At 43.4% G+C, this 15,915-nt stretch overlaps 1 protein-coding gene across 1 annotated transcript in view; it reads right to left on the bottom strand.

Annotated features, from left to right (window-relative positions):
* RYR2 (ryanodine receptor 2) overlaps positions 1-15,915 on the bottom strand; it is a 3,071,198-nt gene that overhangs the window by 460,038 nt on the left and 2,595,245 nt on the right. The window contains exon 84 of the mRNA XM_078648003.1: positions 5,710-5,791. Within this exon, the coding sequence (XP_078504129.1) occupies positions 5,710-5,791 (82 nt within the window). The remainder of the gene's footprint in view (positions 1-5,709; positions 5,792-15,915) is intronic.

The raw sequence follows: 15,915 nt of genomic DNA on the forward strand, positions 1-15,915 counted from the left end.
GTGGGTATTAGAGGAGGAAGTGGAGGCGGAGGAGGCTTGACGTCCACAAGAACGACCCCTTTGTCTTCCTCTGTAGGACCTGTACAAAGGATTCTGTTGCTGCTGTTGCTGCTGGGTTTGCTTAAAGGAACGAAAAGTAGACCTTCCAAAACCCTTGAACCTTTTGGAGACAGGACCTCTAGTCTGCAAACCCAAAGATCTTGCCATCGCCCTGCTATCCTTAAACCTTTCAAAGCAGCATCAGCTTTCTTTCCGAAAAGGCCAGAGCCATCGAAAGGCAAATCCATCAGAGCAGCCTGAACATCCGCAGAAAACTCGGACGTCTTCAGCCAAGCAGCTCTTCTAGTGGCGACTGAAGACCCCATGATCCTAGCCACTGAATCTGCTGTGTCCATACCACTTTGTATGACCTGCCGAGCTGCCGCCTGCGTGTCAGATACTACTTCATTAAAGTTATTTCTATCCTCCTCAGGAAACTTAGGCGACAGCTGTTTCACTGTATCCATCAAAGCATGGACATATCTGCCTAGCAGACAAGTAGCATTAGTAGACTTTAGGGCCATACTGCCTGACGAAAACACCTTCTTAGCAATCTGATCCTGCTTCTTTGAGTCTTTATCTCCAGGAACCTGGGGAAAAGCACCTGCAGATCTTTTCGTGCAAGCAGCCTGAACCACAAAACTCTCTGGCAAAGGATGAGTCGACAAGAATTCTGGATCTCCAGGCACCACTCTATAACGCCTTGCTACTGTCTTTGACACTGCAGGAGCAGTTAGTGGTCTACTCCATACCTCCAATATGGGATCAGTAAGAGCCTCAGTAAGAGGAAGAGTTGGCTCAACCACCGAGGACGGAGAATGGAGAACTTCAGTAAGGATGTTCGATTTGTACTCCACAGATGGTAAAGTCAAATTCAAGAGCTCCGCAGCCTTCTTAATTACCCCATGGTAAGGCGCCACATCCTTAGAAGGAGCATCAGATACCGTGGGCAACTCCCATTCTGGTGAAAATTCCAGCCCACTTGCATCACGCAAATCTTCAAAATAATCCTCCTGATCCTGAAGCTCTCCCTTTTCAACCTCAGCCTCTCCAAAACTCTTTTCCTCCAAAAGGCGCTGCGCTCTACGTCTCGACCATTCTATTCGAACCTACGTCGTCGGATCCGGTAACGACTCCGATGGAGCCGGAGCCGGCGTCAAATGAGGAGATGGAGCCTCCTTTGAATGAGAAGCTGGAACCGGTGTCGAGCTCCAAATTGGATCACGAGGTCGCTCCGGAGCCGGCGAAGCCGAGAACGGAGTCGAAGGCCTCAGTGGCGCCGAGAGATGCCATGGTGGAGTGGGCGTCGGCATAAACGGCAGGAAAGGAGCCGGAGCATATGCCTGAGGCACACCAAGATTATAAGCCAATGCACCCATTGGACCAGAAGGTGCACCAGAGGGGAACATTGCTCTCGCATAAACGCCATACATAGCGTTTAGAAAATGCGATGGGTCCTGACCAGGACCAGGAAACTGAGGGTAAGAGCCTACCGGCTGCTCCCGAGGAGGCTGCACCGGATTCAACTCCTCCTGTTCCTCTTGTTCTTCGGGACGTCGTACCGGAGTCGTCGACCCCTGAGGAACTTCTTCTCCTTCATCATGCTCCGAAGACTGATTGGGATCCGGAGACGGATTCGACACCGGAGCCGGTGTAGGCTCCCGAGACTGTAAGGGAGTAGCCTCACCTTCTCGATTACAAACTGGAGAGGGAGAAATCGTGTCCTTATGATGTCTTCGAGAAGATGAGTTCTTCTTCGAGTCCGACTCCCTGCCAGAATGGTGTCTCCAACTGTGCTTCTTTCTCTTGTGCTCCGGTTTCGATCTTGATCTCGAAGTCCTCTTGGCGTCCTTACCCTTCATTTTGGCCTTCAGGTTCATTTTTGAACAGGATCGACAACCCTTGACGCCGTGTTCCGAACCCAGACACCATAGACATTCCTGATGAGGATCGGTGATGGACATCATCCTCCCACATGAATCGCATGGCTTAAAACCTGTCTTCTTTGTTGACATACCGATGGAAGACAGCAAAACCAAGTAGATACAGAACAAAAGTTCACAACAGTAACAAAGTAACTATCCGTAACACAGAAGATCCCAAGAAACCGTTAGCTTCGACGACGCGGAAAAAAGGGAACTGATGTCATCACGCCGGCGTGGGCCTATTATGGTGTCAATGACGTCATCGGAGTCGCGTTTATTAGTCTTCATTAATCAGGAGTGATGCATGTATACCTGATGTACAGTTGAAAATGAATTAAAGGACCTGTGTATTAAGCCTCCTCGCTGCTGTGAAACTTAACAGGAGGGGGAGAAATTATAAAATACACATACACTAGCTATGATATTTTCCTGTTCTGGGTCAAAAGAAGAAATGGGTACCATCACAATTTTGAAGGCAAGGGAGGCCAAGAATGGAGTAGCTTTGCATAACAATCGGGATAAAACAGAATCCTAATGAGGTGGTAAGAGAAATCTAACTGGGGTATGAGCTTGGTATTTAATCTTCTGAAATAAAGTTTTAGGTGGAAGGGCCACAGTAGTTAACAGCCTACTTTAAAATCCATTTTATATTAGAAAGGGAAGAGATATGCTATTTTTATTATGTTCCATTTTTGAGTGACATTGTTGCTGTATAGAAATTGATTATAATTAGAGCTCCCTGTTTTATGGTATATTTTTTTTAATTTCCATCTGTCTTTATCCATATTTATTTTTTGCAAATTTTACCTGTATTTATCCATATTTATTTAAGGTTTTGTGAAAAAATTAAGCTGAAATGTGTATATTTCTGCATTTATTTAACCAGTTAATGTGCACTCAAGCCTGAACGCCGGACAGGTTTCAATGATATATACAAATTTAGATGATACAGTACGAACTTATAAGAAAACTTGCACATTTTAGTATCAATGTTGAGGAAATCTACTACTGTTTAAGGCTCTTTACTGAAGTTCCTTTATTTGTTTAATCCCTTGCCTGTCAATCTGCACAGCATTTGGCCTGACAGTAATAATTGACAGCATTCAGAAACATTAAAAAACAACCCAATTTCTGTATTCACCCACATTTAAAAATAAATACAAACAGAAAAATAAATGGTTTTCTGTCTGTAATTATCTGTAGAAATCTGCAAAAACAGAAAACAGGGAGCCCTAATTATAATTGATTGATTATTGATTAATGAGTTTTTCTGTATCCTTGTAGATTGTCAATAATTAATATTTAAAAATAAATGAATACAAAATAAATGGGTGCTATCCAAAAAGAAGAATGAAACTGAGCTAAAAAATGCATTGGAGTTTAGATATATTGCACCTTATAACTGACTTGGATACTGGCCATGTGCTAACAGTAAACCCGTAAACGGCAACACGTTTGTACTAAGTGCCAGATATAAATTACAAGAAGCGATGCAATAAATTAATATTTTTCCAGGAAACTTAAATGAAGGGAAGATATAAAGTGGAATGGTCATTATTGTAATTCAAAACCCCTTCAGTGGGACACGTAGAGCAATTCGTTTTCTGGGAGGAAATATATGCACGCTACTACGGCAGTATTTAAAACTTGTGTTATTTCTTCATAAACCATATTTACAATTACCATGCATTTCTGGTGTGGAACACTGTTTCAAGTAAGCAGTGCCGGCTGCCTGACATATATATTTATCTGATGTAATACTGCATTAATGTTATGTACACAATTATTTGTATTGCTCATAAACAATTTGTTGCTACAAATAAATGATACCACTGGGCACAGCAATACATCATAAGGTATGGCAATAGTGCATGAACTACATTTTAGACATATGTGTTGGTGAAAACCGTTGTTTGGCCCGATTCCATTTTTAATATGCTTGTTCTCATAATGGGTGCCTTCTAATGGCCATTCTTTTTTATTTTATATATTATTAACCTGAGTTTTTATCTGATTGAACTTGGCCAGGATATTTCTGTGAGTGATGGGGCCACTGTGCCACTTCTTTTATATATCGAGACAATGCAGAGTTGTTGTTGAGCAATCCTTGGTGTTTTAGGAACCTGGTCACAGGCTTCATGGACTTTATATCAGGCCTTAACATGGATATTAACTGCACTTTAGGGATTTACAAAAGGCCTTCTCGCTTATTGTGAAGGCACACCCCGCACCAGTGTCAGAGGCCAGCCCTGCCCTCATGGCGGGACCTCTGCAATGAGTAACTGTAGTGCGTAGGTCCTGCCATGAGTGAGGGCCTCCACAACAAGTGCAGATCCCCTTTGTGAATCGGGTCTTAAGTCACACATTAAGGCCTGTAGCCTAAAGTGTCTGAATATGAATACTAAATCTGTTAAAGCAGTAAAGGTGACAAAGGTAACTATCTTTCCCTACATGGGGGTATGGTATGACTCATCCGGTATCTGGTATTCCAATGTAACTTTCAGAGGCAGACATTTACTCAGTCCATGGGCACTCTTTAACTAAACTAATATCCCCCTTTTTTATATATATTAGACACAGTGTATCTCTGTGGCTACCTATGGTGCTGGAGTCTGGTTGTATGCTATTGATTTGCTTATTCAACGCAAGGAGAACCAGTTGAATCAACAATCTTTTTCTCCCTGTAGCTCTAACTTTATTTGCCATGAAGAATTAGGTATGTCCTAATTTGAGGATCTGTTAAATCTTTTACCACCATTGCTTTGGGTATCCATTTGGAGTTACCCTGCAGCTAGGACTGGCTTAGTAGTGATCTTGGGCTGAGAATCCCATGGCTATCCCATGGCTATGATATGTTAAACTAGGGAGGTCCTCCCTTTTTTACTGATCCTAGTTCAGTGCCAAAACAAGACAACCTTTGGCTAAAGCATGACTTTTTGGGGCACAAGAACCATGAGAAAGTTCGAACAACAGGCAATGCTCTGTGTTACAAACTACTCTCAGCACAGAGCCATATTATTATATGCCCTGCCTCTGTGACAGGGTCCTTTTATTTAAATGTAGGCCATGGCTTTGTGAGGTCTGCTATGCTTCCTGTTAGGCCAATATGAGAGAAACTGTATTCTCGTAGGTTCTTGTGATGGTATTTCACAAGCGCTCATGACAGGACCTACGCACTTCAATTAGTCATTGCAGAGGTTCTGCCATGAGCGCGAGGCAAGCCTCTGACACGAGTCTGGGGCAGGCCTCCGCCACAAGTGTGGGCCCCTAGTGCAGTTGATATCCATGTTTGGGAAAAATAGATGAACACAAATAACAAATCATGCTGATGACTATCAATGCCAGAATCTTATAATTCTTGGCATTAATATGTTGATGTGGAGGCATTTCTACCCATAAAATGAAATGATGCTTCCAAATTTATTTTCAGATAGATTACCATGGAAAACTTAAAAAGCATGTCTGGCTCTTCCACTTTGAATTACTTTTGCTGTTCATCAATGCATTGGACTGCAAAGTATTGGCTGTGAATCCTAAAGAGATTAAAATATCCATGACTTGCAAAATATCCAGTGACTTGCAAAAAGCTATAAATCAATTGATCGCAGATAGGTTTCTGAGCTTCTAAGCATAAAAGTTAGCACAACCCCACACTAAATTAATGACATTCATATCACAATTAATCTTTTGCTAAGGTTAATAGGGAGGTTATGACCAAACTGAAAAAAGACACAAAGGCATGTACCTTCCAACATGGATAGCAGCATTACAACCATATCCTTCTGGAGATCCATTAATTCCTTTAGCAGTTCAATTTGACTTGAGTCCTACAAATAGCAGAGCATTTTATTTAATAGAAATACATATAAATTGAAGCCATTTTTCAAAGATCAATATATGTAACCATTAGTTGCATAATATGTATTGCATAACATCAATTCACCTCCAATAGCTAAAGAGGCATTTCACTAAATCCAATATCCAATTTGTCCTGTGTCAACAAATGTATAACGTTTTGAGAAAACAATGGTTCCTAAGTGGCTAAATTGTTCCTGGGCAGAGACGCAGGAATTTGCGCCAGGAATGAGAACAAAAGGTATTACTTTAGGGATAAGCACTAAGGAACCATTGTTTTCTCAAAACATTAATTCACCCCAGGTTCAACTATTGGGGTACCCTTGTTCACCCTTGTTCACCATACAACGCAAACAAATTTATAACAGCAAACAAAGGTTACTAAAGGACTATCTCAACATCATTAATGAATCAGCAAAATGCATATTTTTAAAAAAAATTAACATTATAGGCAAGTAATCATTTGTACTAGCTGTAGAAATCACATAATGTGTAGAGAAGACTTATTTGAATATGCTTTGATGAGGAAGTCGCTCTGGACACATATTCAGTTCTACGTCACCTGGGATTTTTGAGGAGGGTCAGGGCAGCTCTTTACAGTCTTCATAATTTTACAACAGCAGCATGATTATTAAGATACTGGCTTGCATAATATACCTATTTTAAAATGGTAGTGCTTCTCGTAGATAACTTTCTCCCTCTTCCAGACTTGTCTTTTTTTTAATTTTTCTTCCATAACCATCGGGTGCTCCGATAGTATTGTTTTACATTTTGGGATTTACTGAGCCCCAGAGATACGCAGAATTGGCCCAGTTTCACTGGGGGGACAATAACCTGATTCACCTTCTTCAATGAGGTATGAAGAATAGGACTTGAATATTTGGAGAATTTAACATAAAAAAATAAAAAAAAATTACTTTTTCCAAAAGTTAGCCCCGTAACAAACTGCAAAGCCTCACTGGAAAAAATGCAACTACAGCAGCTTCAGTTTAGGGTTTTTTTCTATTCTGAGATTTTTAGGCACAAAGTTCTAGTGGGACAGCTCAACATTTGAGCTCTGAGGAAGGCTCTTAAATGACTTCCCATGGAAGCACGTAGAATAGTGGTCCAATGTCTTATTGTATGCCACCTGGACTACAGCAACTGTCTTTATTTAGGCAGCCCACTATCAATAATCAAGAAATTGTAAGCCATTCATAATGCTGTGGCCCGCACTTTGCTGGGCATACCTACAGTTTAGTCTGCTTGTCCGGAACTTGTCACACTTCATTGGTTGTTGATAAGCAAAATAATACTGTTTTTTAAAGCAATCTGTATTGTGTATCACACAAAATATAAGCCTGGTCTGCAGATCCTCCGTCACCTCATCAAACTCTACAGTGCCAACAGAGAACTGAGGTCAAATAATCAATGTCTTCCCGATATCCCCAGAATCAAAAAGCCAGAGGCAGGGGGTATTCTAATGCATATCTTGCTCCAAAACTTTGGAACTCCCTACCGATCAGCCTCAGGGCAAATAATAACTCCTTGGACTTCAGATACCAACTAAATCAGCCATCTGTTCTTGCGACCCGTTTGCACTGGGAAACCTGTTTCTGGGTAACCTTCCTGCTTTACAAATCCAAAAATAAATTTACTGACATTGGACTTTTACTTTCCTAGTGTTGTTAAGGAAACCGTTTTTCTTTTTTAAATTACAGTATTGAGTTTTTGCAGGAATAAAACAATATAAAATAATAGGTCTGCAGCAATGCAAAATTTGTTGACTTCTTCAGGACTCAATGTTCTTAACAGCCTGATACATTTGAACTGTATTTTAGAAAAAGGAAAAATAAATCATTATGTCATGAGTTGTAAAATAGTCCTTGGATGGAATTTTACATATAGTTTTCTCCAAAGGCTGAGTTGTGGCCGCCTTATGAAAAGCTTAGGCATAAGTTATAAATACACTGCTTTACGCAATAGTTGAATTTACTAACCATTATATTAGTCTAGATTAAGAGTAAAATGTAACTATTAAGGGCAAAAATTGCATCTTAGAATTCTTAGAAATTTTTCTGCAATTATTTTAGACCTCTAATTCTGAAGTTCTTCATTTTTATGGAATGTTACTTATAGTACCCTTTTCATTTTATATAAAATTATTTCTAAATTTCAAGTTATTTACAAACAGTACACTTATAATCGTTAGTTGTTGCACATATGCCACATGTATTTCTTTAGGAAAGCTGGGTTGGTTAAGAGAAGCTACCTTGAGTGAGACAGCTTTTTATCACAGAAACATTTGTGAATTCAGATTATTTTGGCAAAAGTGGGAGCTCAGTCACAACTTACATTTAGATAGTGACATCTTTCTCTCACTGATAATTTAACAAACTGATTTTCTATAACCAGCATGGGAGTCCAGTAGGGCCACCCAAACATGATTGGAAACTGTGCCATGAAGAAAGGTAGAGTGTAGAGGCAGCTTATGAAGTAAATATCACCAGTTATGACATGTTAATTAGGTGTGTGATTGGTATTGATAAAACGTTTTTGTAAGAAAACAGCAAAACGCTTCCAAAACTTGAGTGACATTGGGAGCAGGTTTCAAGGCATTGGTCCTCTTCCCGACAAACACCAGTTGGCTTCCATTCTTCTCCCATATCCAGTTGTGTTTGGAATCTATCATTGTGGGCGCCCCTAAAAACTGTAATATCTCAGCAGTGGTTGGTAAGAGGCCTTGGACCTATACATGGCAGTTTCCCAGACCAGGTCAAGTCACAATTTTGTAGCACTTCTTTAGGCGTGGGGTAAATCTGCTTAAGGGGGCACTGTTCAGAGCATTTTCAAGCCTGCAGAGGCACACTACAAAAGTTTGTAGCTCTGCTATCTCACTTTAGTAGAACAGTACCAGGATGGAATGTCTTGCCTTCCCACTAGTTGAAAATGAACTCTGGCTGGTTATGGTTTCAAGTTACCTCCAAGGATGACAAGAGCTAATCTGGCTATGAGGATACGTGAATCAAAGACAGCCTCACACCAAAGCTTTGTTTGATTAATAAACATGAATCTCTGAGAGTTCTTGCCTTTCTTTTGTGATGGATATTTGTATTATCTCTTTTCTCTTCTCCCCTCACAATTATTGATTACAATGAAGGAGCATAGACATATAATTAACATCCCTGCCGTCTGTCCAGAAATGTTCAAAAAGACAGCTGACCTGAATGGCATTTTTGAATCCTGATGGATAGCATTCAGACCGCTTCTCTAGGTTGGTAAAATCTAATTACAGCCACAGCAGGGCATAGGACCACGCAGATCCAGTCAGTCTCAGGCAAAGGTTAACAAACTTTATAGAAATTATCTTTGTTGCATTTATAAAAAGAAATCTACGATTACCAGTTTTCTATATTTTTGTTTAATAAAATGATGTGGAGTTACTTTTTCCTCAGTGTACATATGGAACTATAGCTATTATACCTATGGCAGTTCTGGTAAAATAGAAAGGATGCTTCAGCCTATGTAGTAAATAAAAATTTTGAAACCTGTTACTACCAAGACATGCCTATTCCATTTTTGTCCCATCCCATGTTTACTCACTACGTACCTAGGCTTTGAGAGCTTCAATTCACTACTTACAGAATAAAGTAGGCTTTTAAATTAGTCTTAAGGCGTACTTTGATATTTGTTTGCTGTACAATCTGCTACAGTAATTCTGTTTGCATGGGTAGTCCTGGCATGATGTTTTTGGAGTCATTCATGTGGTTGGTTTAATTCTATGCTGCAATCCACATACTATATTTGAACTTTATGTCAATGCTACTGTTTCAGCACATTACTTATAAGAGTCAGCCATGTCAACTGAAGTTATTCAATTATTATGGAATTGAAGAGACAAGTAGTGAATTATAGTAAAAGTATCTGTGGACACTCGTCCATAGACTTGCTCCAATCCCCAAGGAAGTATTTTACACAGCGCCAGAAGAAGGTTGCTTGCCGGAGTCTATGCGTCAAGCAGTTATAACTTCCTTGCTCAAGCCAGGGAAACCCCCAAGAAGCTGTGACTCATACCGACCACTATCCCTACTGAATTGCGATATGAAAATCCTGGCAAAAGTCATAGCGACCAGGCTGAACCTCCTCATGCAAAAACTAGTACTGCCTGACCAGGCGAGGTTCATACCGGCTCGAGCTACAGCTCATAATCTCAGAACCCTGGCCTCAGTCATTCAGGATATTGATACTAATAGCTCTGCTGTGGCAGTGTTTTTAGACGCCACTAAGGCGTTCGATTCCCTGGAGTGGGACTACTTAATGGGTGTACTGAGCCGCTTGGGTCTGCCCACCTCTTTCCTTCAGTGCATCCAACTCTTGTATCATTGACCAACAGCATCGGTGCTACTAAATGGCGCAAGATCCCCCTCTTTTTCCATCTCCAGGGGAACACGCCAAGGGTGCCCCTTATCCCCAATCCTATTTGCCTTGGCAATCGAACCTCTCGCTACAAAGCTGCGCCAACACCACAAGGACAAGGCTTTGATTTACCTGGCCAGGCAGCTACTTGTCTCCCTCTATGCGGATGACATAACCCTATATATTTGCAAACCTCATGAAAATCTAAATCCTGTTCTCAGAGAAATCACCAAATTCGGAGCCCTATCTGGCATCCAGGTTAACTGGTCTAAATCGGCGGTTTTCCCCCTAACAGACGCTACCCTGCAACACCAATTGGATTATCCATTGGTTTGGGAGATGAAAGAAGTCAAATGTCCTGGCATCCACGTTACTAGAAATAAAGATGCCTTAATGAGGGCTAATTACGGTACAGCCAAAGATAAAATCACTGATAACATTACCAAATGGTTGAATCTGCCCCTATCCATGGCAGGGCGGATTTCATTGATCAAAATGGTGCTACTGCCCAAATTACTATACCTTTTCACCAACATCCCGTACCACCCCGGCAGCTTCTTTTTTAAAACACTTAGAACGCAGCTTTCCAGACTCATATGGGGAGGGAAACAGCCGCGACTAAACCTTAACACTATGATGTTGCCGTACTGTCAGGGAGGGTTTGATGTGCCCAATTTTGAATACTATTATTATTGTGCACAGGCCCATTTTGCGACATACTGGTTCCACCCTCCGCCCTATATGCCCCATCTTGCTGTGGAAGACGGCTACATGGCGCCAACACCCTGTCGACTTATCTCTTCACACAAGTTATTGAACGTGGGCGAGACCCGTCCACGGTAGACTGTACGGTGAGCGCCTGGCAGAAAATAGCCCAAAAGCTGAACGCCCGATGTTATACTCTCCCAATATGCCTTTGAAACACAATCCACTGCTAGCTGTCACACAGGAAGGGATCTGTTGCAAGATGCTGGATAACCTGAATTATTCCACTTGGGGTGATCCATATATTGGAGGGAGATCCCGCACCTTAGATCAATTCTTTAACCAGCACACAACCATGGCTATGGACACATTCCTCTACACTAGACTTCGACTGAGTGTGAAAGCGGCGACCCCGGCCTTTCCAGAGGAACCGCCTACATTAGAAGCACTACAGATGTTTTTAGAGAAGGAACCCCCCAGACATGTGGTGTCCTTGCTTTACAGACACACTCAAGAAGCGCAGCCACCAACTGGGAGCAAAGCTAGGCAGGAATGGGACAGAGATTTAGAGGTTACACTTTCTGATGAACAATGGGAGCGCAGCTGCACCCACACGGAAGCTGTCACGGGAAACAGTAGTCTGCGATTGATACACTTCAAATTCCTACATAGGCTGTATCATACCCCCACAGGGCTCCACAGAATCCACCTTCGAGAAAATGACAGGTGCACCAGATGTGGCGGGGAGGGCGCGGATTTTCTCCACCTGGCGTGGACTTGCCCACAAGTTACATTATTTTGGAGCGCTGGGATGCCCCAGGGTAGCCACCGCGCTATATAAATTATCTTTTCATTTCATTTCATTTCATTCATTTCATTTCACGCAAACGTTTGAAGGTCTATCCACCATGTTGGGGATCACGCTTAACCCTTGCCCATTGCTGGGACTCTTGGGCCTCTCGCAGGACATCAATACTCCGCATAAGAAATACCTTGCTACGGGCTTGCTCTTGGTGAAGAGGCAGATTGCATGCCACTGGGGGAGGGGGAGAGCTCCTAAGTTTAAAGATTGGATTGAAACCTTGACTACATGGCAGGAAAATTTAGGGTATTCCGCCGAATCGCTATCCATGAAGTCCCGCCCGAAGGATATCTTTGGCCCATTGACCAGTTATCTGTTAGCACAAGGGGACACTGCTGCACAAAGACAAGAGGTCACAGAAGCGGGGAGGGTTATGTACGATGCAGCTCAGGCCAAACTCTCATTGTCGGAAGGCCCGATAGCGAGTGAATGCTTCTGGAAATGTTGAGCTGGGGTCCCCAAAGGTAACGAATCGGGATATACTACCTGGAGAGAGTAATGCATTACTGGACCATGGTATTAGACTGCATATTGTTTAAGGATAAATGAGATGACGAATTATCGATGTGTAGGTAGTCTATTATCGTACTTGCAGATTTATCCTATTGACTGTGACATTGGAGAACGAACTGTCATGCAGAATAATAGAGGGAGGGGAGGCTGTTGCTGAACTAGATACGGAAGGGTGTACAACATTGTTATATAATGCAACTTCTGGATCCGCCGTAATGTTTATTACACTGATGTACCGTACCAAGTCTCAATAAAGGTTTTGAAACTCAACCATAATCGAACATTTCTGCTAATGCTTAATCTGTGTTGTTCCATGAGGACCAGTTCCTCCCACCAGCCCATTAGTAAACAGGCATAGCTTGGGGAGAAACTGGCCTCCATAGCAACACCCTGCATTTGTTGGTACAGAACACTGTCAAACATAAAGATGTTGTTTTGATAGACAACATCAAACCATTTCAATTAACATTTCATTGTGGTTCAATGTGTTTGATGTTCTATTTATCAAATAAAAAGATAGTGCATTAAAAAAAAAAGTATCTCTGGACACTCATGAAGCAGACTTGAATTCAACCATTGTGATGCAAACATTATTATATGATTTTACACTCCTATGCTCATATATTTTACATGGAGGGTTGATTATAATGATGTTTTATTGTTCAAGTGTTTTAGTGCCAGATGGTAAATATTGTTTACCACGCATGCGATACAATGCATGCCATTACAATGTAGTCATTAAAACGACAGCGTTGTTACATCGCATACCATTACAACACAAGTCGGCATAAAGACTGCTGTAGGGGGCAGAAGGTGTTGGATTAAAATACCTTCCCTACTGTTGCACAGACTGGAGTTGGAATAGTAAATTATACTAGTCCAAAATCCAGCGGCCCCCTACAGCAAGTCGTTGTAATCACTTGCTTTGTAATGGGATGCAATGTAACAACGCGGTCGTTGTAATGACCGTGTTGTAATGGCATGCGTTTAAAGCACATGAGATGTAACTTGGCCTATTTGATATAGACTTTTTATTAGAAGGTAAATAATCTATTCTAAATCTACCATATTGGTGGGAGCCTCTCAGTACATAAATTTGATTGTTCTACTGAATATCAACACCAAGAACATTGCGGCATACGAATATCGAGGACAGAATGTTGTGGGATAAAATGTCAAAAGGTAAATGCATATAGGGAAGTATAGATACACTATTCCTAACTACACAAGACCCCTGAACTCGCCACTCTAGTAGCTCCATCGTTGCGCCGCTGCCACTGCCACTGCCCCCAGCACCTCTCTGTCCAGGTAGATGTTGGAGGCCCTCCTCCACCCGCAATCCTGCCTGCACCTCATCCCCAGTGGGAGAGCCTTGCTCCTCTGCTGGTCCGCTGGGCAAGCCTTCTCAGTTTGTCTGTCTTTTCTGTCTTGACTGTTATTGTGCCTGTTTTACTGTTTTTTATATTTTTTGCTATTACTGTGCCTTTTTGTGTCCTCTGTTTTCTTTTACTTGTATTGTGCCTGTTTTTCACTGCCCTTTTCCTGCTGCTGCTGCCCCTCCCCCCTACCGGTTCCCACCTCCCAGCTGCGTTTCCCTCTCTATTTCCTATTTAATGGCAGCAGCTGTGCGAGCGGTTGAGCAAGACCTCTGACACCCTGGTCAAGGAACTCTGCTCTCCACTCTAGCAGCTCAGTTGTTGCGCTGCTGCCGCTGCCCCCAGCACGTTTCTGTCCAGGTAGGTGTTTGAGGCCCTCCTCCACTCGCAGGCTCCTGCCTGCGCCTCATCCCTGGTGGTATAGTGGGAGAGCCTTGCTCTTCTGCTGGTCCGCTACACCAGCCTTCTCTGTTTGTCTGTCTTTTCGGTCTGACTGTTATTGTGCCTGTTTTTCAGTTTTTTATATTTTTCGCTATTACTGTGCCTTGCTGTGTCCTGTTTTCTTTTACTTGTATTGTGCCTATTTTTCGCTGCTCTTTTCCCACTGCTGCTGCCCCTGCAGCCCCTCACCCCCTCCTGGTTCATGCTCCCACCTTTCAGCTGCGTTTCCCTCCCCGTTCCCTATTGAATGCGGCTGCTGCCAAGCCACGCGCAGCAGGCGCGCCGCTGGTCAGCACACACAAAGCCCTGAGGTGCATCCTCCTCAATGTACGCTCCCTGCACAGACACGCAGTAGAGATCTGGGACCTCTTCGACACCCTCTCACTGGACTTTGCCTTCTTCACAGAAACCAGGGCCAACTCCACCTCCGCCCAACAGCGATACCGCCATCCCCAACGGATACAAGATCCAGAATAAGGACCACCCCAACCACCCAGGAGGAGGACTCACCTTGCGCACAAGAACTCTCTCTGACTCACCACCTCCAGCACAAATGACTCCTCATCCCACACGAAACACCTGCATTTCCAGATCCAGACCAGCCCCTGAACGACCCTACACGGCACCCTCGCCTACAGACATCCCGGTCCATGAACCGCATTCACCACAACCATCACCAATCTCATTGCGCCCCACGCCATCACCTCCATGGACTACATTCTGAGCAGAGACCTTAACTTCCACCTCGACAACCTCAGCAACCCCAACTCCACTGCCCTCCTGGACAACCTCGCCAACATCGGACTGAAACAGCTCATCACCACCCCTACCCACAAGGCAGGACACACCCTTGACCCCATCTTCGCAGGGGGAACAACATCCACTTAAGCCATACCACACAACGCCCCTGGATGGACCACCACTGAGTACACTTCTCTTTCGACAAAGCCACTGCTCACAAACCTATACCTCGCCCTCTGGGAAGGAACTGAAGAAAGGTCACAGAGGAGCACCTTGACTCCACCCTCAACCATGATCCCTCTGCCACCAAGACCAACGTCACCTCTGCAGCCGAAAACTACACAGATGGATCACCAACTGCTCTGACAAGCTCGCCCCCCTCCGCAACACCGACAGACGGCACCCCAAGAAAGCCACCTGGTTCACCACTGACCTCCAAGAATCCAGATGCACCTGCAGATGTTTCGAGAAATTATTGGGAAACAGCAAAACCTCGGAAGACCGGACCACCTAACAGAACACCATGACAGAACACCACCAACGCATCAGAGTCATCAAAAGGACCTTCATCCAGAACAAAATCCTTGCCAACTTCAGCAACTCGAAGGAACTCTTCAGCATCATTCAGGAATTCACCAAACCCCCCAGCGAAGCCTCGGACGTCACTTCCTCCCAGGGCCTCTGCAACAAACTTGCCTCCTACTTCCATCTGAAAATCAAGTCCCTCTACGACAACTTCAATGAACAGACACCAGACACCGAAACCACTCCTTCTTCCAGCAACGCCAGACAGCCCACCATCCCTGCCTAGACTCAGGTCTCCATCAAAGACACCGCCACAATCATGAAGTGAATTCACTCAGGAGCCCCCATGGACCCCTGCCCACCACACATTTTCCACAGAGCTGCCGCTGCCATAGCACCCGAGCTATGATGCACCATTAACGCCACCTTTGAATTCGGCACATTCACCGACGACTGGAAATGCGCAAAAGTCAAGCCCCTCCTCAAGAGCCCACTGCAGACCCGACGGACCTAAAAAACTACAGACCCGTCTCTCTCC

Source organism: Lissotriton helveticus, chromosome 6 (assembly GCF_964261635.1).
Source record: "Lissotriton helveticus chromosome 6, aLisHel1.1, whole genome shotgun sequence".
NCBI lineage: Eukaryota > Metazoa > Chordata > Amphibia > Caudata > Salamandridae > Lissotriton > Lissotriton helveticus.